The sequence below is a fragment of the Dendrobates tinctorius genome, unplaced genomic scaffold (genome assembly GCF_039654945.1).
Source record: "Dendrobates tinctorius isolate UK_male_01 unplaced genomic scaffold, ASM3965494v1 ptg000055l, whole genome shotgun sequence".
NCBI lineage: Eukaryota > Metazoa > Chordata > Amphibia > Anura > Dendrobatidae > Dendrobates > Dendrobates tinctorius.
Genome location: NW_027361723.1, coordinates 3,576,479 through 3,599,000, shown reverse-complemented (window position 1 = coordinate 3,599,000; position 22,522 = coordinate 3,576,479). Strand labels below are relative to the sequence as shown.

Sequence of the window (22,522 nt, the reverse complement as noted above, 5' to 3'; positions counted from 1 at the left end):
TATCCTGTGTGATACTGACTGCTGAGCCGTGTATCTAATCCTATCCTGTGTGATACTGTATTCTGAGCCGGGTATCTAATCCTCTCCTGTGTGATACATTCTGCTGAGCCGTGTATCTAATCCTCTCCTGTGTGATACTGTCTGCTGAGCCGTGTATCTAATCCTCTCCTGTGTGATACTGACTGCTGAGCCGTGTATCTAATCCTCTCCTGTGTGATACTGTCTGCTGAGCCGTGTATCTAATCCTCTCCTGTGTGATACTGTCTGCTGAGCTGTGTATCTAATCCTATCCTGTGTGATACTGTATTCTGAGCCGGGTATCTAATCCTCTCCTGTGTGATACTTTCTGCTGAGCCGTGTATCTAATCCTCTCCTGTGTGATACTGACTGCTGAGCCGTGTATCTAATCCTCTCCTGTGTGATACTGCCTGCTGAGCCGTGCATCTAATCCTCTTCTGTGTGATACTGCCTGCTGAGCCGTGCATCTAATCCTCTTCTGTGTGATACTGCCTGCTGAGCCGTGTATCTAATCCTCTCCTGTGTGATACTGACTGCTGAGCCGTGTATGTAATCCTCTCCTGTGTGATGCTGCCTGCTGAGCCGTGTATCTAATCCTATCCCGTGTGATACTGCTCTCCTGAAATACTCTGTGCTGCTGTCACTCTGCTCCCAGAATCCTTGCTGCCTGCCATCCTCGGTGACCGAAGACCCCATTCCTCTCCTCAGATCCCGTCCTGGCGATGTGTGAAACCGAGGGGACAGGGGCCTGATGTATGGTGGAAGGAGCAGGGCGACAGCAGCACAGAGTATTTCAGGAGAGCAGTGTGCTGGTCTGTGGGGGGGGCGCCCTGTTCGGTGCCAGGGATTATACAAAGAGCGCTGTGTTTTATTCACATGGATGGACCGTCTGCTTGTCTGCTCCACAGAAATCCAGGAAACATGTCTGCTGATTGATGGCCTGTTCTGATCCAGACTTTACATGCAAAGACAGTCAGTAACTTTGCAAGCCCCATCAAAATGGCTGCTCACTGTGTCTATAGATGTCATAGGTTTTTGTGCCAGATTTCAGTAGCTGCTCCCCCTAGTGTTAACAAGTGGAAATGCCAAACTTTTTAAAATTATTTTTCATATTTTGCAAAATTAAAAACAAACGATAATATTTTTTAAGAAAATGTAAACATTAATTCTTTACATTTTTTCAATTGCTGAAAAAATTTTTTTTGGATAGCACCTTCCCTTTAAAGGGGTTGTCCGGGCTTTTTACATAATCTCAGTGCATATCTGGGCTGCAGAATGCTGACAATAAGTAATTTACCTTCTGTGGCCAGTTTGCAGGGTTTGCTAGATATCAGCTCTTGCTTGTAAGAAAAACGTCCAGGGGGGGTGTGTTCTGGCATTGAAATGAGAACTTTATTGATGATGTGACACAGGACAGAAGCAGCCGAATGAATTCCGAGTTATTCAGAGCCATACTGTGTGCTCAGATGCAGCCAAACTGATCGGTCGTCGTTTCATACTACAGATGGACAATGACCCAAAACATTAAGCCAAAGCAACCCAGGAGTTTATTAAAGCAAAGAAGTGGAATATTCTTGAATGGCCAAGTCAGTCACCTGATCTCAACCCAATTGAGCATGCATTTCACTTGTTAACCCTTTAATCCCATGTGACGTACTATCCCGTCCATGTGCCCTGGGACTTAATCCCCAGGGACGGGATAGTACGTCATAGCGATCAGCGGCGCCCACGTGGTGAGCGCCGCTGATCACGGCCGGGTGTCAGCTGATTATCACAGCTGACACCCGGCATAATGTGTCAGGGGTGGTCACGGACCGCCCACGACACGTTAACCCCTTGCACACCGCGATCAAACACGATCGCGGTGTACCTGGGGTTAAAGGGAAGCATCGGCAGGGAGGGGGCTCCCTCCGTGCTTCCCTGAGCCCCCACGGCAGCGCAATGTGCGGCGCTGCTGCGAGGGGCTCCTTCCCTACAGGCCCCCGAATCCAAGATGGCGACGGAGGCCTGCAGGGAGCCGGCTTCATTAGTGCCTGCAAAGCGCAGACACGAGGAAGCCTGCTGATCTGTCACAGTGATCTGTGATGTGACAGATCAGCGATCTGTCACAGGACAGTGATGTCCCACCTGGGACAATGTAATAAAGTTAAAAAAAAAAAAAAAGTGTTGAAATTTTTTTTAAAAAATCGCCAAATTAGAGAAAAAAAAATTCCCCCAATAAATTCATTTTTTGGAAATAAAGACAAACAATAAAAGTGCACATATTTGGTATCGCCGCGTCCGTAACGACCTGCCCTATAAAACTGTCCCATTAGTTAACCCCTTTAGCGAACCCCTTAAAAAATAAAAATACAAAACGGAGCAAAAACTGATTTACCATCATACCGCCGAACAAAAAGTGCAATAACGCGCGATCAAAAAGACGCATATAAATATCCATTGCACCGCTGAAAACGTCATCTTGTCCCGCAAAAAACGAGCCGCCATACAGCATCAGCGAAAAAATAAAACATTTATAGCTCGCTGAATAAAGCGATGCAAAAATAATTATTTTTTTATATAAAATAGTTTTCATTGCATAAAACCGACAAAACATAAAAAAAACCTAAATGAGGTATCTCTGTAACCGTACCGACCCGAAGAATAAAACCGCTTTATCAATTTTACCGCACACAGAACGGTGTAAACGCACCCCCCAAATGAAATTCATGAAACGCTGGTTTTTGTTCATTCTGCGTCCCAAAAATCGGAATAAAAAGCAATCAAAAAATGTCACGTGCCCAAAAATGGTACCAATAAAAACGTCAACTCGTCCCGCAAAAAATAAGACCTCACGTGACTCGGTGGGTCAAAATACGGAAAAATTATAGCTCTCAAAATGTGGTGATGCAAAAACTATTTTTACAATAAAAAGTGTCTTTTAGCGTGTGACAGCTGCCAAAAATTTAAACCCGCCATATATAGTAAATCAAACCCCCCCTTTATCACCCCCTTAGTTAGGGAAAATAATAAAATTAAAAGAAAATGTATTTTTCTCGTTCGCCTTATTGGGGGACACAGAGACCATGGGTGTATGCTGCTGCCACTAGGAGGCTGACACTATGCACAAAAAAGGTTAGCTCCTCCTCCGCAGTGTACACCCCACCGACCGGCAGGGAATTCCTCAGTTTAGCTTAGTGTCAGTAGGAGGTGGACACGGGTCTTTTATTAGACCCTTATCTACCTCGTCGTGCGTCGTTCCTTTACAGGTTCTACGGAGGGATACAGAGTGAAAAGTCACATCTGTACTCCCACATGGAGTCTGCGAGTACGGCGTGTACTGCCACCCCGTATCCTTGCAGTTCTCCGCGGCAGGACCAGCCAGACGGACGCCGACACCAAGACGTGCCAGCGACTCCAGGGGTCCTTGTCGCCAGTCTCCCTCCCACTCGCCTACCAGAGCCTGTCGGTTGGATGAGACGCAGGAGTTCTTCAGTCCCAGGTAACGGATCGGGGATGGGTGAGTATGGATTTTTTATTTACCTGGCTGCCCATTCCCTACGGACAGGGGGTGCGCCTCTTCAATGGCACAGGGAGCGGGCGCTGCGGTCGCTCGCAGTCGCCCTACGCCCATAGGCACACCATGCTCCATATTGCTGGCCCCCGCGTTCCCCCCTTCCCTCCCCCCTTTCTGGGGACAGGGAGTACAGGGCCTCTTCCTCCCTTTCTTCCCTTGGACGCGGCTTCCGCAACTAATTTAGGCCCCGGCTTTAGTTCGGGCCTACCGCAGCGTCGCGGCCACGCCCCCCGCCCCTTTCTTCTAAGCGGGCTTTTCTCCCGCTCTTCCCAGGCCCTCCCACCGCCTGTCCTTCACCTGCCCAGCCTGCTATTGGCCAGAGGGCAGAGAGTTTTAACCCTGTGGTGTGCTCCGCCCTCCCTCCTCTCCTGGACGCGCGCTCTTTCTCAGGCAGGCGCCATTTTCCCAGCCTGTCAGCCGGACACCAGCTCGTCACCGGATATCACCATCTGCCAGCTGGTTTTTCGCTCAGGTGGTCTGTCGGCCGGATTTCGCTCTGACCTGCATCCACTGACAGGTCGCAGAGCATCGCTTCTGGGGACACCGGACCGTGAGTAGCTCTGCACTGCAGACTGACCCTTCTCCGCCCTCTGTCCCCCAACCTTCCGGCACTACCTCAGCTTTTCACTATGTCTAACTTCAGCCTGACGCCGTCCAGGGGCCATCTACTGCCCCAGGTGAGGGTGAACCCCCCCCACGCCTGGCTGGGCCTCCTCTCTATCTCAATCAGTGGCAGACCTCACCAAGGTGTCTCAGTCCCTGGTGACCGTTCTGGATACGTTGCCCCTGGACTCTTCGGCAGGGCCAAGCAGGTCCCAAGTTATTCCATCTGAGTCAGCCAGCGTTAGTCGCAAAAGACCCAGCCGGAATCCTCTCCTTGCCCCATCTCACCGCATAGCCCTTCTCAGCAGCCTCCTCTCCCGAGTCAGGTGAAGCGCTTTCGGACAGGTCATCTGAGGGGATTTTAGAGCTGGATTCAGACCAGGATGCAAACATGAAGTTCACAGTGCAGAACCTCATTGCAGCGATCCATCATACCTTCGATATTGCTGACTCCCCTGCGAAATCCTCAGATCAGGAGGTTTCGTTCAGACGGGCAGAAACTCCCTCCAGGGTATTTCCTTTCCATTCCGAGTTTGGAAAGATTTTTACCAGGGAAAGAGAGGATCCGACCAGACGCTTTCAAAGAGGAAAGCGTCTCGGCGTACTCTACCCATTCGCTAAGGAGCTCACGGACAACTGGTCTGCTTCTCCCTCGGTGGATCCGCCCGTGTCCAGGCTTTTCAATAATACGGTTCTCCCGCTTTCAGGCGTGGCGTCCCTAAAGGATTCTAATGACAGGATTATAGAATCCCTGGCGAAGTCTGCCTTCGAAGCGGCTTCAGCGGCGGTATGTCCAAGCTTGGCTTCTTCCTGGGCAGCAAAGGCCATAGCCACGTGGGCAGACTACCTTCGTCAGGGCATCTTGGATAAAGCGCAACCGGAGCGTTTGGCCGATCTCGCCAATCAGATCTCCCATGCGGGGGACTATCGTCTTTCCGCTTCCTTGGATGCCGCATCCTGCGCAGTTCAGGCGTCAAGCAACGTAGTTGCAATTCGACGTACAACTTGGCTAAAGGCCTGGCAAGCGGACTTGTCTTCTAAAAAGTCCCTCACTAACCTGCCTTTTCAGGGGGTGCGCCTCTTTGGGTCCCAATCGGACCAGATTATTAAGGACGCCACCGGAGGCACGAGTTCACTCCTCCCTCAGTCCAAGCCTCGCAGACCTCCACTAAGGCGTCAGTTTCGACCCTTTCGGACTTTCCGCCGTTTCAATACGGCAGACAACTCCAGCCAACAGAGACCGCAGGCTCGCCAGGATAGAAAGTTTCCTTCAGACCCACTCCTTCCTGGTGATCCCACTCTTCCCAGGGCAGACCGTCCAGATCTAGATCTGGACGGTCTACTTCAGCATGACTATTGTCGGGCACTCGAGGGGTCCTTCCAATTGGGAGTTCGGCTTCCTTCAGGGACGTTTGGCTGGCCTCCGTAGAGGAATCTTGGGTCAGGGAGGTCGTATCCTCAGGATACAAGATAGAGTTCGTCTCTCTTCCACGGGATCGTTTCTTCGAATCACAGCCTCCAAAAGATCCAGCCTTGATCTCGGGGTTCTCTACGGCTATCGCCTCTCTCCTCAGTTCCGGGGTGATTGTGCCCGTTCCCGAATCGGAGCGCTTCACAAGGTTCTATTCGAACCTGTTTGTAGTGCCGAAAAAAAAAAAAAAAAAAAAAAAACGGCGCAGCTCGACCCATCTTGGTTCTCAAGCCGCTCAACAAGAGGGTCCGCCTTCGCCACTTCCGCATGGAGTCGCTTCGCTCGGTCATCGCTTCCATGGAGGAGCAGGAATTCATGTGCTCAATAGACATCCAAGATGCCTATTTACATGTTCCGATTTTCTCCGGACATCAGAAGTTCCTGCGTCTCGCGATTCGGCAGCACCACTACCAGTTCGTCGCACTGCCCTTCAGTCTTGCCACCGCTCCCAGAGTCTTCACGAAGATCATGGCTGCGTTGTTGGCTTCGTTGAAGGTCAGAGGTCTCGTTCTTTTCCCGTACCTCGACGATATTCTGATCAAAGCTCCCTCATTTCAACAGGCTCACCAAAGTTTGTCAATCATCCTGGACACTCTTTCCAATTTCGGGTGGATCATCAACAGGAAAAAGTCCTCTCTGATTCCTACCCAACCTCTGGTCTTTCTAGGCGGCCTACGGTTCGACACTCGTCGGTCAAGGGTCTTTCCCCCACAAGAGAAGATTCTCTCCCTGCAGCAGGAAGTACGATCGCTGCAGATCACACGACTCCCGTCCCTCCGTAAAGCCATGAGGGTCCTGGGAAAGATGGTGGCGGCGATAGAGGCAGTTCCCTTTGTCCAATTTCACGCCAGACCTCTCCTGCAGGCCATTCTGTCGAGGTGGAACAGATCGCCTCTGTCCCTGGATCGCCCTGTTCATCTTTCATACCGGATCAAGCGGTCCCTCAACTGGTGGTTGACGTCGCCTCTCATTCTATTGGGTCGTTCCTTTCTTCCCATTCACTGGCAGATAGTAACAACAGATGTCAGTCTCCTCGGCTGGGGGGCAGTGTTCCGCAACCACACGGTTCAGGGCCGATGGTCGGATCGGGATTCAGCTCTGCCGATCAACGTCCTAGAGATTCGAGCGATCCATCTGGCTCTCGTTCACTGGGAGAAACTCCTCAAGGGACTGCCTGTCCGGATTCAGACAGACAATGCCACAGCGGTGGCGTATGTCAACCGCCAAGGGGGGACACAGAGTGTCTCAGCTCTGGCGGAGGTGTCCAAGATTCTTCTTTGGGCAGAGATCTCCGTTCCGACAATCTCCGCGGTACACATTCCCGGCGTAGACAACTGGGCCGCCGATTTTCTCAGCCGGGAGGGCCTCGCGGCGGGGGAGTGGTCCCTACATCCGGAGGTGTTTCTTCTGCTCTTCCGTCGGTGGGGCACCCCGGACGTAGACCTCCTGGCGTCTCGCCTCAACAGGAAAGTCCCACAGTTTGTTTCCAGGTCTCGAGACACTCTGGCAGTGGGCGCCGACACTCTGGCCGTTCCTTGGTCGCAGTTCGAACTCCCTTACCTGTTCCCTCCCCTGCCTCTTCTGCCCAAGCTGTTGAAGAAGATCAAGGCAGAAGGAATTCCAGTCATTCTCATTGCCCCGAATTGGCCCAGAAGGTCTTTGTTCGCGGACATTGTCAACCTTCTCGCGGACGCCCCCTGGAAGCTTTCAGACAGAACAGATCTGCTGTCTCAAGGTCCGATTTGCCACCCCAATTCTCGGCCGCTCAATTTAACGGCGTGGCTGTTGAGACCGAGGTTTTGAAACAAGCAGGATTTTCCAACCAAGTAATTCAGACCATGATCCGAGCCAGAAAGCCATCTTCCAAGATCTACTACCGTACTTGGAAGGCCTATTTCACTTGGTGTGAGTCCTATGGCTTCGCGCCCATGTCTTTTTCGCTCCCTTCAATCCTAGCGTTTCTTCAGGCAGGACTGGATGCGGGGCTTGCCCTCAGTTCCTTGAAAGGTCAGGTTTCGGCACTGTCCATTTTGTTTCAAAAGACGTTGGCTTCCCGTCCTCAGGTCAAGACCTTTCTTCAGGGCGTGGCTCACACGGTTCCGCTGTACCGGGCGCCCGTGGATCCATGGGACCTTAATCTGGTTCTAGGGGTTCTGCAAGGTCCTCCCTTTGAACCTATCAGAGATATTTCCCTTTCTCTCCTTTCTTGGAAGGTAGCCTTTCTGGTAGCCATCACTTCCGTCCGGCGCGTGTCGGAATTGGCAGCTCTTTCTTGCCAATCTCCCTTCCTGGTACTTCACCATGATAAGGTGGTTCTACAGCCTCCGCCCTCTTTCCATCCGAAGGTGGTGTCTTCATTTCACCTCAAGGAGGAGATCGTTCTGCCGTCCTTCTGTCCGAGTCCCGCTCATTCCCGAGAGCGGTCCTTCAACAAGCTGGATCTGGTTAGGGCGATAAGGGTCTATCTGTCTAGGACGACTCCCGAAAGACAGTCGCTTTTCATTATTCCAGACGGGGCGCGGAAAGGTCTCCCGGCGTCAAAGGCCACTGTTGCTCGCTGGATCAAATCGGCAATTTTGGAGGCCTACCGAGTTAAGCGTCGCGGAGCCCCTCCGGGATCAGGGCCCACTCTACTCGGGCAGTGGGTGCCTCCTGGGCGGTACGCCACAGAGTTTCCGTGCTGCAGCTTTGCAAAGCTGCATCCTGGTCATCGGTTCACACGTTTGTGAAATTCTGCAGAGTCCACACCTACGCTTCGGCGGACGCCAGCCTAGGTAGAAGGATTCTGCAGGCGGCGGTGGTGAGTCCGCTGGCCTGATGGAAGTTTGTTTCCCACCCCAGGGACTGCTTTGGGACGTCCCATGGTCTCTGTGTCCCCCAATAAGGCGAACGAGAAAACAGGATTTTTAAGTTGCTTACCGTAAAATCTGTTTCTCTGAGCCTTCATTGGGGGACACAGCACCCTCCCATGTTCTACAACTCCTGTCCTTATGTTTGTTGGTTATTTACAGTTGAGTTGTCTGTTCTGTTTTTCAATCTATTCTGTTGCTTCTCCTACTGCTTTCTCACTAACTGAGGAATTCCCTGCCGGTCGGTGGGGTGTACACTGCGGAGGAGGAGCTAACCTTTTTTGTGCATAGTGTCAGCCTCCTAGTGGCAGCAGCATACACCCATGGTCTCTGTGTCCCCCAATGAAGGCTCCGAGAAACAGATTTTACGGTAAGCAACTTAAAAATCCTGTTATTTCCATTTTCCCATTAGGGTTAGGTCCAGGGCTAGGGTTAGGGTTAGGGCTGAGATTAGGGATAGGGGTGTGTTGGGGTTAGGGTTGGAGTTAGAATTGGGGGTTTCCACTGTTTGGGCACATCAGGTGTTCTCCAAATGCAACATGGCGTCTGATCTCAATTCCAGCCAATTCTGAGTTGAAAAAGTCAAATGGTGGTCCTTCCCTTCCAAGCTCTGCCATGCGCCCAAACAGTGGTTTACCCCCACATATGGGGTATCACCCTACTCAGGACAAATTGCAAAACAACTTTTGGGGTCCAATTTCTCCTGTTACCCTTAGGAAAATAAAAAATTGGGGGCAAAACTATAATTTTTGTGGAAAAAAATGATTTTTTTTATTTTCACGCCCGGGCGTTATAAACTTCTGTGAAGCACTTGGGGGTTCAAAGTGCTCACCACACATCTAGATAAGTTCTGTGGGGGGTCTAGTTTCCAAAATGGGGTCACTTGTGGGGAGTTTCAATAGTTTAGGTACATCAGGGGCTCTCCAAACGCACATGATACCCGCTGCTTCCTTCCGAGCTCTGCCATGCGCCCAAATAGTGGTTTACCCCCACATGTGGGGTATCAGCGTACTCAGGACAAATTGCACAATGACTTTTAGGGTCATGTTACCCTTGGGAAAATAAAAATTGGGGGTGAAAAGATCATTTTTGTGGAAAAAATGATTTTTTAATTGTACCGCTGTATGTTATAAACTTCTGTGAAGCCCTTGTGGGTTCAAAGTTCTCACCACATATCTAGAAAAGTTCCTTGGGGGGTCTAGTTTCCAAAATGGGGTCACTTGTGTTGGGTTTCCACTGTTTAGGTACATCAGGGGCTCTCCAAACGTGACATGACGTCCGATCTGAATTCCAGCCAATTTTGCATTGAAAAAGTCAAACGGCGCTCCTTCCCTTCTGAGCTCTGCCATGCGCCGAAACAGTGGTTCCCCCCCACATATCAGGTATCAGCGTACTCAGGAGAAATTGCACAATACATTTTGCAGTCCAACTTCTCCTGTTACCCTTGGTAAAATAAAAAAAAATTGAACCTGAAGTATTTTTTTTTGTGAAAAAAAAAAAGTTAAATGTTCATTTTTTTTAAAAATATTTAAAAAATTCCTGTGACGCACCTAAAGGGTTAATAAACTTCTTGAATGTCGTTTTGAGCACCTTGAGGGGTGCAGTTTTTAGAATGGTGTCACTTTTGGGTATTTTCTATCATATAGACCCCTCAAAGTGGCTTCAAATGTGATGTGGTCCATAAAAATAAAATGGTGTTGCAAAAATGAGAAATCGCTGGTCAATTTTTAACCCTTATAACTTCCTAACAAAAAAAATGTTGGTTCCAAAATTGTGCTGATGTAAAGTAAACATGTGGGAAATGTTACTTATCAAGTTTTTTGTGTGCCGTATCTCTGTGATTTAAGGGCATAAAAATTCAAATTTGGAAAATTGCGAAATTTTCGCCAAATTTCCGTTTTTTTCACAAATAAACGCAAGTTATTTGAATGAAATTTTACCACTAACGTGAAGTACAATATGTCACGAGAAAACAATGTCAGAATCACCGGGATCCATGGAAGCATTTCAGAGTTATTACCTCATAAAGAGACAGTGGTCAGAATTGTAAAAATTGGCCCGGTCATGAACGTGCAAACCACCCTTGGGGCTTAAGGGGTTAAAGACTAAACTTCAGACAGAAAGGCCCACAAACAAACAGCAACTGAAAACCACCGCAGTGAAGGCCTGGCAGAGTATCAGAAAGGAGGAAACACAGCGTCTGGTGATTGTCCATGAGATCAAGACTTCAGGCAGTCATTGCTAACAAAGGGTTTTCAACCAAGTACTGGAAATGAACATTTTATTTACAATTATTTAATCTGTCCAATTAGTTTTGGTCCCTTTAAAAACAGGGTGGCACATGTTAAGGAGCTGAAACTCCTAAACCCTTCATCTAATTTTAATGTGGACACCCTCACATGAAAGCTGAAAGTCTGAACTTCAACTGCATCTGAACTGTTTTGTTTAAAATTCATTGTGGTAATGTCTAGAACCAAAATTAGAAAAATGTTGTCTCTGTCCAAATATGCACTCACTGGCCACTTTATTAGGTACACCATGCTAGTAACGGGTTGGACCCCCTTTTGCCTTCAGAACTGCCTCAATTCTTCGTGGCAGAGATTCAACAAGGTGCTGGAAGCATTCCTCAGAGATTTTGGACCATATTGACATGATGGCATCACACAGTTGGCGCAGATTTGTCGGCTGCACATCCCTGATGCGAATCTCCCGTTCCACCACATCCCAAAGATGCTCTATTGGATTGAGATCTGGTGACTGAGGAGGCCATTTGAGTACAGTGAACTCATTGTCATGTTCAAGAAACCAATCTGAGATGATTCGAGCTTTATGACATGGCGCATTATCCTGCTGAAAGTAGCCATCAGATGCCTGTTCTTAGCTGAGAGGAGTGGTACCCAGTGTGGTCTTCTGCTGCTGTAGCCCATCTGCCTCAAAGTTCGACGCACTGTGCGTTCAGAGATGCTCTTCTGCCTACCTTGGTTGTAACGGGTGGCAATTTGAGTCACTGTTGCCTTTCTATCAGCTCGAACCAGTCTGCCCATTCTCCTCTGACCTCTGGCATCAACAAGGCATTTCCGGCCACAGAACTGCCGCTCACTGGATTTTTTTTCTTTTTCGGACCATTCTCTGTAAACCCTAGAGATGGTTGTGCGTGAAAATCCCAGTAGATCAGCAGTTTCTGAAATACTCAGACCAGCCCTTCTGGCAACCAACAATCATGCCACGTTCAAAGGCACTCAAATCACCTTTCTTCCCCATACTGATGCTCAGTTTGAACTGCAGGAGATTGTCTTGACCATGTCTACATGCCTAAATGCACTGAGTTGCCGCCATGTGATTGGCTGATTAGAAATTAAGTCTTAACACACAGTTGGACAGGTGTACCTAATAAAGTGGCCAGTGAGTGTATATGAACCTAACTGTACATAACACACATCCTCCATCCAATAGGCACATCTTCCCTCTTAAAGGGATCTTTGGTATGGAAGTCAGGGCAAATCCATCCAGCGCTTCGGTTCTAACACCAAGCCTCTTAAAGGGATCCCCGGTATGGAAGTCAGGGCAATTGCCTTCAAATGCTCTGGTACTGACCCCAGGCTCTCTTAAAGGGATCTCCTGTATGGAAGTTAGGGCAAATCCCTCAGCGCTCTGAATCTGACCCCAGGATTCTATTAAAAGGATCATTGGTATGCAAGTCAGGGCAAATCCACTCCGCGCTCTGGTTCTAATCCCAGGCTCTCTTAAAGGGATCACCAGTATGGAAGTGAGGGCAAATCCACTCTTCACTCTGTTTCTGACCCCAGGCCCAAATCCACTCTGCGATTTGGTACAGACCCCAGGCCTCTCTTAAAGGGATCTCCGGTATGGAAGTTAGGGTAAATCCCTCAGCGCTCTGATTCTCTCCCCAGGCTTTTATTAAAGGGATCCCTGGTATGGAAGTTAGGGCCATTCCACTCAGCGCTCTGGTTCTGACCCCAGGCTGATGGGATGATGTGCGATATTGAGGGGAGTAGTCCGGTTGCTCTGGCTGACTGGATGATGTGGGATATTAGTAGTCCAGTGGCTCTGGCTGACGGGATGATGTGGGATATTAGTAGTCCGGTGGCTCTGGCTGACGGGATGATGTGGGATATTAGTAGTCCGGTGGCTCTGGCTGATGGGATGATGTGGGATATTAGTAGTCCGGTGGCTCTGGCTGATGGGATGATGTGGGATATTAGTAGTCCGGTGGCTCTGGCTGATGGGATGATGTGGGATATTAGTAGTCCGGTGGCTCTGGCTGACGGGATGATGTGGGATATTAGTAGTCCGGTGGCTCTGGCTGACGGGATGATGTGGGATATTAGTAGTCCGGTGGCTCTGGCTGACGGGATGATGTGGGATATTAGTAGTCTAGTGGCTCTGGCTGACGGGATGATGTGGGATCTTAGGGGTAGTAGTCCGGCGGCTGTGATGGGATGATGTGGGATATTAGGGGTAGTAGTCCGGTAGCTCTGGCTGACGGGATGATGTGGGATATTAGGGGTAGTAGTCCGGTGGCTCTGGCTGACGGGATGATGTGGGATATTATAGTGAACTAGCTGAAGAGCCCGGCGCTGCCTGGGCATAGTAACGAACTGTGGTTAGTTATAGCAAATTATAATTATCCTCCATCCCATAGTCCCATGCCCATATACCCATCATACACATCCTTCATCCCATAGTCAACCATTATGACGACATAATGAGCGGCAGGGTTGCAACCTATGATGACATTAGCGTCGCCATGGCAATATATATATATTCATTATAATTTATTATAACTAACCGTAGTTAGTTACTATGCCCGGGCAGCGCCGGGCTCTTCAGCTAGTATAATATAATAACGATCTTCAGTGAATCCCAGGAATGTAAGATGGTGGGAACCTTCTGTTGTCCTCAGGCTGCTTTGGCAAACCCTTGGCCTCCCCTGCAGTTATGTTGCTGAGGGGTTGAAGGACAGCAGAATGGTTACATCTCGCGACCTCTCCATCTAAATCCTCCTGTCAGTGATTGACAGCAGTGATCGGAGGTAGCCCTGATTGCTGCAGTTAGAGGCAGGTGCTGTCTGTAAAACATGGGTCCTGAGACTGCTCCATCCACCGACAGTGTGACGGATGTATACATTATTAAGCAGGAAGGAGTGTTCCGCAAAGACCCAGAAGCCCCCAGAATCTGACACTAGACTTATGGCCACTTGTATGTTTGCCGGCAGCGATAGTTTCATCTTGGATTATTGCTTGTCTGGTGCTTTTTTAGCTGGACACTAGATATACAAGCGGGATCTGCGTTGTTGCCGTCGCCGACGTCTGAATGATAAAGTTCTTATTTCTCTTTTATATTTTTCAAGAAATTGAAAGAAGAGACGAATAAGATTCAGGAGGAGTATGGGTACTGCACCCTGGACGGGCATCGGGAGAAGATTGGAAACTTCAAGATTGAGCCCCCCGGACTATTCCGAGGCCGCGGAGATCACCCCAAAATGGGAATGTTAAAGTTGCGGATAAAGCCAGAGGATGTCATCATAAACTGCAGCAAGTGAGTGATGCTCTGTCTGTTCCTCTCAGCCGCCTTGCGAGGCTGTCTAGGCATGCTGGATTCTGTAGTTTTACAATAGTTGGAAAGTGACAAGCTGGAGGGCGTGTATATACACCTTAAAAATTAGTGCGTCTCCTCTCACCATTGCAGAGATGCCAAGGTCCCAGAGCCTCCCCCCGGTCACAGGTGGAAGGAAGTGCGATTCGACAACACGGTCACCTGGCTGGCGTCCTGGACTGAGAACATTCAGGGATCAATCAAGTACATTATGCTGAATCCAAGCTCCAAACTGAAGGTGAAAAACACAGAATTTACTGTGGGTCTGTGCTGTAAATATTCCCTAATAATCAGTCCCAGCAACTTGCTGAATACTATAGCTCCGGAGCAGTCACCTGCGGGAGCTGACCATGAACCTAAAATTCCTGGATAGCCTGGGCACAGGAGATAATCCGTGTCAGCTGTAATATACTGCCAACATCCGCCTGCAGTTGGCCAGCGGTGGAGGTCTTGGCATTTAAGAGATCAAACAGCCAGGATTAGGAAAAAAACAGATAAAACCTAAAAACCCCACACACATTTGGTATGGCTGAAATCTTACCAACCGGCTATGTGTGCCTCGTTGTGAATGGGCATTTAACCCCTTTCCATCAGAGACAATTTTAACTTTTGCATTTCATTTTTTCCTCTTTTCTCCCAAGAGCCATAAAGTTTTAATTTCTCCATCGTCTTCCTCCGTATGAGGGCTTGTCTTTTATAGTACAAGTTGTAGTTTGGAAGAACACCATTCACTTTACTGTTTAATGTGCTGGAAAACTGTGAAAAAAAAATATGGTAGAAAAGAAAAACACATTTCCACCATTGTTTTTTAGGTTTCATTTTTACGGCAATCATTTTGCAATTAAAATGACCTGGTGACGGGTTTCTCCAGCACAGAACATAAGCGGCAACACCAATACTATAAGGTTTTTTATTTCTAATAGGTTAAAAAAATTTTTTTCCACCATTTCACATATTCCATGGATGGAGCTGTGCGAGCGCTTGTCTTTTGCAAGCCGAACTATGTTTTATTGTACCATTACTAGGCTATGTGCAATGTTTTGACTGCTTTTATTTTGGGAATTTTTTTGGGAGGAGGTGTAATGACCCAAAAAAAAGTAAATTGTTTTTTTTTTTTTTTTTTTTGGTCTGGGCTTCGGCTTCTGGTTGATGTACCTGACGGCCTGGCTCTGACCTAGAGAAATCCTCCAGGTGAGTCCTGGGCAGTAACAGGTGTGGGCATCTCCTAGTGTCTCATGCCCATGTATGATGCTGCAGACAGTTTTGTGGGTGGGGAAAAAACACCCAAAATGCTGTATCGAAAAATACAATTTATGCCACAAAAAGAAAGATCTTCAACAGCTGCATCAGCGGAAAAAGTTGCTGCTTTCTAAATACAGTGATATGAAATATGTGCGACTGTTGTCGGTGCAGTGTATGTATATCAAATTTCTGCTGCAGGGAGAGAAGGACTGGCAGAAATATGAGACGGCACGCCGCCTGAAGAGTGTGGTCGCTCAGATCCGATCGCAGTACCGCCTGGACTGGAAATCCCGAGAGATGAAGAAGCGGCAGAGAGCGGTGGCGCTGTATTTCATTGATAAGGTACACTGCTAATATCACGTGCTTTTTTTTTTTTTTTTTTTTTTTTGTCCCTTTACAATTTTATTAATCTGTGGCTTGTGAATTATTGTATGAAGATGTAGTGACCGTAATCTTCCCTCCACAGCTGGCCCTTAGAGCAGGCAACGAGAAGGAGGAGGGCGAGACTGCGGACACGGTGGGCTGCTGCTCCCTGAGGGTGGAGCACATCCAGTTGTACCCGGAGATGGACGGGCAGCAGTACGTGGTGGAGTTTGACTTCTTGGGAAAAGATTCAATACGATATTACAACAAGGTCCCTGTGGAGAAGGAGGTAACTGCCGGACCTGCTTGTGTGGACTTCTAGATCTGTGCAGCCCCAGGCCTGATCCTGCCGGAAGTTAGAAATTGTTTTATCACTTTCTCATTTTACTTCGTGTGTCAAGATCTCTGCTTGCTGTGAGAGAACCTTCCTCGTGTCGCCCTGTACTGGTCCAAAACTTCATAGCGGAGGATTTACTGCCGGCATTTCTGATTCCTCAAGCAGCATAAGTTTCCTCACCTGACAATGTATCGGTCTAGACAATCCTTTGTGATCTGCACTGATACATTGTCGCAGACTCTCAGCTGTAAAAAGGTCTCTACATCTAGTGACTAAAAACCATATAAGCATTGGTCCAATTCGCTGACAGCTGCAGTGATCTTGGAAACAGACAAGTGGTAACACGAAGTATAGCAGAAAGTGACAGAAATAATTAGGCTTTAATTAGATTTAACCCTTCACTGGTCGTTGGCCACGAGAGTCTGACGTGAATCTCATTTCAGGTGTTCAAGAACCTGAAGCGTTTCATGGAGAATAAGAACCCGGATGATGACCTGTTTGATAGACTGAATGTGAGTATATGTCGTGTTCACACACAGAAGGCGAGATCTGCAGCAGTGTCTGTGTGGCCGACAACTGGACTCCAGAGTCGTGCATATGTTGTCAGCCGGAAGAGGATCACCAGCTGCTGTTGGTATTGTCGTTTCCTTTTTCTCCTCCTGGCTTTCTCTCAGGGCTGTGGAGTCGGAGTCGTGGAGTCTGAGTTAGTTTTGGTCGGAGTCGGTAGAAATGTACCAACTCCGAATCCAGCTTTAAAAAAAAATGTATTAATATTTCATAATTGAACTTTCATATGAATTTTATAAATGTTACTCAAATATATATGTTCTATCAAACTATGAACAACAGTGATAAGCAGTTCTGCTGGAGATAGAGACATTTCTTACTTCTTGTGTGTCACTGTTCTCCACTGCCCTTATCTAATCTTATACTTGGTTAACCTCATGCTGCCCCAACCCCCCTACTTACAATGTATGAAACTGAAAGTGAAAATGTGTTGCAAATTCTTAGTAGTAAAGCTCCTCCTCTAGACTAGATCATACTAGGTGTGCATCTTCCAAGCATCTCACAGCTGCCTGCTACTCAGAAGAGAAAGACTGTAAGAAGTATTATCCTTTCAACAAACTTTGCATCAGTTAACTGTGAGTACATGAGGAATAATAACAGTATTACTGACCACTATATCAGTTGTACGACCTGGCAATAATTTTGTACAATTGTTTTTAGGAAAAACAATTGTCATTTGGATTGTGAATGCAGAATTAAAAACCTGAGAATGTCAAAGAAGCATCACATTAAATCAGCTGTATTTGAACATTTCACCATCACTCAAGATAGAAAACATTATGTCTGTCAGTGTATGACAAATGATCCAGACGAAAACAAATGCTGTGAAGCCAAGATGAGTGCATATTCAGGCAAAGATAAAAATGCTCCTACCAGTGCTTCTAATCTAAAGAGACCTTTACAGCGCTTTCATCCAGAAGTACTGAAAGCAGTGGATGAGAAAGACTGCATCCAAACCAATGAACCAGTGCCCAGCTCTTCCAGCCAAACAAAGGAGCAGAGAACTTTGCAGCCATCAGTTGCAAGATATTTTGTCAGTGACAAAGTTACTGTGACAATGACAGTAGATACATTTAAAAAAACAGATCATAGAGCTTGTTGTAAAGGATAGTGTGCCTATTTCATTATTTTCACGACCAGCTTTTATGTGTCTGAATGTGGAAATGGCCCGCAAGCTTGGTGTTTCTCTGGAGAGAGAGAGTATTAGAAAATTAGTAATCGGAGAAGCTTTTAAACAAAAGGAAGAACTTAAAAAAACTCTCAAGGGACGCTTTCTGTTTCTTAAAATGGATGCCTGCACACGTCACAGAGTGAACTATTTTGCCATCAATGTCCGATTTGTTTGTGACAAAAATGAAATAGTTACCAAGACATTGGCAGTAAAAGACACCAAAGCTCATCACACCAGTGAGTTTCTCCAGGTCTTGGTGGAAAAGGTTCTGCAAGACTATGAACTTAAAAAAGAGCAAGTTCTTTCTGTCGTAACTGACAATGCTTCAAATATGATAAGTACTATTAAGCTAATGAATGAGAGTAATGATGGTGACCAGCAGCTAGAAGAACATTCTGGGTCCACAGACACAGAAATGTTTGAAATAGAGGAACACAGTATTGTAACTGAGGAGCAAACTGAAGTTGCTTCAGATGAACAGCAACATGATAGTTTAGATGATCTTGTTGAAACTGTGTCAATATGTTCTTTCATTCATCACATGCGCTGTGTTGTGCATACGCTACAGCTGGCTATAAGAGACAGTCTGCAAGAAGGACATGCTGCTGCACTGATTGGCAAGGTGAGAAAATTGGCTACTGTTGCCAGAACCCCTAAAGTTGACTCAATTTTGAAGAGACGTGCTGGAAAAGGGGCAATTATTGATCAAGCCACACGATGGGGCAGTACTTACTTAATGATACAGCGCTTGGTTGAACTGAAAACCTTTCTTGTAGACATGGCTAACCCTCAACTGACGCTAAATGAAAGTCAGTGGAATCAGGTGACTGAGCTGGAAAAATTGCTAGAGCACCCATTTACAGTGACTAAAAAATTATAAGCAGAGGACTTAACTCCAGGTATTTTCTTAAAGGAGTGGAAGAACCTGATGTTTCGCCTGTCCCAAAGAGGAGGGTTAATTGCAAGTGGCATTGCTACATCAATGAAACAGAGAGAGGAGCTACTATTACAAAATAACATTCTTTTGGCAGCTGTTTATGTAGACCCAATGCATCGGATTCTTCTAGATGATCAACAGCTAAGTAAAGGAAAAGAAGCTCTGTGTGAAATAGCAGTAAGGATGAAAGGGTTGCAGAACAGTCAGGAGGAACAAGAAGAATTTGGTCGTCCTGCCACATCTTCACCCTCATCATCAACTGATGAAGAATTTAATTTCGAAAAATATTTGGATCACAAGGACCGTGCAAAGCGTTCCCGCATAGAAGAAGAATCATCCCCATCAAGGAACACAGCCAGTACATTTCAGCAGAATTTTTCATGTGCACTAAAAGAAATTGAGAAATTTGACCGTTCATCAAAAATAACAGTGCAACAAGCGATTCCTCTGTATCCTGACATTGTCAGAGATGTTGCCCGAGTGGTTACTGCTTTGCCACCAACACAAGTTAGTGTAGAGAGGTTGTTCTCTGCTCTCAAAATAATTAGATCAGATTTGAGGGCATCCATGAAGGAGGATCTGACAGAGGCAATACTTTTTCTGAGGACAAATTTATAGATTTCTTCTTATTAACGGCATAAAAGTGTTTATTGCATATTTACTTACAGTTTAGAAAAGTTTAGAAAAGTTATTTGCTATATTCTAATTGTATTCTAATAAATGTAGTTTTTGCTCTAAGTGGTCTGATTACTTATATGATGGTGAGAAACTGAATAAGCACGATGTTTAATATTTTACAACAGTAAATTTGTTATGAATTGGCCATTTATGAAGGAGTCGGAGCCTGATAAAATCCAGGAGTCGGAGTCGCAACTGTGGCTTACAGACTCCACAGCCCTGCTTTCTCTGCATCCCATCCATGTTCTTTCAGGCTCCAGCTTCTCCCCTTACCCCCATTTCTGGTCTCCTCATTTTCCACGCCTCACCATCTGGCCTCTTACACCTCCTGCCAGAAGAGATCCTTTATTCAACTGTAAATATAAAACATGTCTTTTCCCCCCAGACCTCCATTCTTAACAAACACCTTCAAGACTTGATGGACGGACTGACAGCAAAAGTGTTCAGGACGTACAACGCCTCCATCACCCTCCAGGACCAGCTGAAGGCGCTCACAAACGGTACGTGCCCACAGCTAGTCTATAGCCCCACAAGGTCATGTAATCAGGGGTCTATCAGGCGGGGCTTTAAGATCTGCTTTCAATCATGGTGATGAGAGAAAATTTCAGCCACCTCTATATAAGATAAGAAACCAGTAAAATCCGTAAAGCAATGTTTTTCTATTCTTGAATTCTAAATTCCGCAGTGTAAAATAAAAATATCAAATACTGTCCTCCCACGTCAGCGCTGCTGCAGTGACTCCGGGGTTTGTGTGACACATTACTATGTTAGGTGATCACTGCAGCCAATGTCACACAAGCCCCCGGCATCACTGAAATGGCGTCTGTGTGGGAGGTGAGTGTGTTACTTTTATTTTACGCTGAGGAATATAATATTCAATGGCTTGTAGTGGACAACCCCTAATGGGAGAGGACAGAGATGTGTCCATTGCCGGGAGACTTCTGCATGTAAATGTGATTCTGCTCAGACACATAGGACTTTATCCAATGCCTTGTTTCACTCTCCAGAGGAAGACAACGTCGCAGCCAAGATCCTGTCCTACAACCGTGCAAATCGAGCCGTCGCACTTCTGTGTAACCATCAGAGGGCGCTACCAAAGACCTTTGAAAAATCCATGCAAAATCTACAGGCCAAGGTACCAACAAGTGTCTGATCTGCAGGGGCCTGTCTGTGGAGAACCTCTCCTATCCCCTGGTCGGGAGACCTGATATCACATCCTGCCTTACCCTGCTCTAATGATTGTAGATTGACGCAAAAGAGCTGCAAGTAAAAGAGGCAAAGAAGGAGCTGAAAAAAGCTAAAGCTGACCACAAGGAAAAGAACCTCGACCGCACCAAAAAGTAAGGACTGAGCTCAATGTCTGCCTGTCTCTGGTTGGGGGGGCGCTGCTCTCTGCTCCTGAACGGACCTCTCATTCTCTAGTCACATCCAAAGCTAGGTAGTGCCGCTGTATTGACATAGTAGTAAGGACTGCAATTGCATCTCTGGATGGAACTGGAGTATTAGACTACAGAATTGTGATTACAGCTCTGGATAGGACTGGAGTATAAAACTGCAGAATTGCAATTGCCGCTCTGGATTTGACTAAAATTATATATTTTGCTATTAGATGGTATTATTCTTCTGCAGGGAGTTGGAGAAGAAAAAGAAGCAGTGCGAGAGGCTGGAGGAGCAGCTCATGAAACTGAAGCTCCAGGCAACTGACAAGGAGGAGAACAAACAAATTGCTCTGGGCACGTCCAAGCTAAACTATCTGGACCCGAGGATTACTGTGGCCTGGTAAGATGGAGCCGCTGCAGTCAATAGCATTGTACGCTCGCACCCCCATTTGTGACAGACAAGAGTAGCGCTGGGTAAATGTGGTTGCCTGTGGTATTACAGCTTGGCCCCATATATGTTAATGCCTGACATTGCAAATTAGCGATGTAGTGGGCAAGAAGTCAGCAATGTAGGGGGCTGATCTTTTCCACCCCTACAAAGAAACAGTCATTGATAGACTTTTATGTGATACTGGGGTTTCACCATCCCTATCTCCACAGAGTGTAGTGCCTGAGAATGGCCGCTATGGCTCTGCGATGCTCCGATTAACTTCCTCTATTGTATATCTGGGGTTCACAGCATCAGGTTTTAGCAGATTGTCGGGATCCCTGGTGTCTCATCCCCTCTTATCCCAAGGCAAGACCCTTTATATATCAGTCCTGAACAACCCACGGTTGACATGTTGAATCAGCAATGCCCTGTCAGTGCAGTTTTGTTTCATTTCTCTTTGGGTTGTCATGTAGCTAGTTTACCTTGAACCACGACTGTGGCTGCCGCAGGTTATTGCACCACTTCATTCACTCTCTTTCCGTCCTCTGCAGGTGTAAGAAGTATGGCGTGCCCATCGAGAAGATTTACAACAAGACGCAGAGAGAGAAGTTCGCCTGGGCCATCGACATGACAAATGAGGACTTTGAGTTTTAGGGTCCTGCCTGCTGGATAAGCTACGTAACACCGCCCGTATTAGAGTATTATCACCCAGCTTTCCCAGGAGCAGATACGACTGCTTTACATGCTAGCATAAGCGGAAGATGCTGGGGTTTCTGAACTCAGGGGATCATTTTTAGATCTCCTGGATCTCAGGGATTTTCACGCCATTTTGTTATTTTTCTTTTACCGCTCACGTTCTACGTTTTCTGCAGAAGTGAGAATCCGTTTGTTTATTACGCAGATGAAGTCTTATTATGTTTTTGTGCCGACGGCCGTTGCTTTAATTTATTTCTGTCCGTTATTTTGTTCTCTCATGTGCTGTGGTCAAATTCATGAATATATTTGTGTATGTATTCATTTTTCATCCTTTTTTGCATCCTGTTTTGTAGATAAGCAGTCTGTTAATGATCTAAGAATCAAGGTGATGTCTTCGACTCCCTTCAGGATATTATATGGTGTTAACACTATATATATATATATATATATATATATATATATATATATATATATATATATATATATATATATATATAAACACATATGTCGTGTCTCCTCCTCTGAGGTGGGTTCTGATGCTGAACGCGCATCTTTTTAGGCACATGACAGCTGACGTGATCAGCCATCATGTGCCTCTAACAGCCGTGG

The 22,522-nt window shown here is 46.8% G+C and overlaps 1 protein-coding gene and 1 non-coding gene across 5 annotated transcripts in view; both read left to right on the top strand.

Annotated features, from left to right (window-relative positions):
* Window positions 1–22,241, top strand: part of TOP1MT (DNA topoisomerase I mitochondrial) — an 85,815-nt gene extending 63,574 nt beyond the window's left edge. For all 4 annotated transcript variants that reach the window (XM_073577353.1, XM_073577351.1, XM_073577352.1 and 1 more), the window contains 10 exons: window positions 13,869–14,056; window positions 14,207–14,351; window positions 15,554–15,697; window positions 15,822–16,007; window positions 16,499–16,567; window positions 19,794–19,908; window positions 20,416–20,543; window positions 20,654–20,748; window positions 21,038–21,187; window positions 21,769–22,241. In XM_073577353.1, coding sequence (XP_073433454.1) covers window positions 13,869–14,056; window positions 14,207–14,351; window positions 15,554–15,697; window positions 15,822–16,007; window positions 16,499–16,567; window positions 19,794–19,908; window positions 20,416–20,543; window positions 20,654–20,748; window positions 21,038–21,187; window positions 21,769–21,871 — 1,323 coding nt within the window. In that variant the 3' untranslated portion in view covers window positions 21,872–22,241. The remainder of the gene's footprint in view (window positions 1–13,868; window positions 14,057–14,206; window positions 14,352–15,553; window positions 15,698–15,821; window positions 16,008–16,498; window positions 16,568–19,793; window positions 19,909–20,415; window positions 20,544–20,653; window positions 20,749–21,037; window positions 21,188–21,768) is intronic.
* LOC141091730 (small Cajal body-specific RNA 16) lies at window positions 15,237–15,376 on the top strand. Its single transcript, XR_012232565.1, has one exon.
* Window positions 22,242–22,522: the final 281 nt, after the last annotated feature.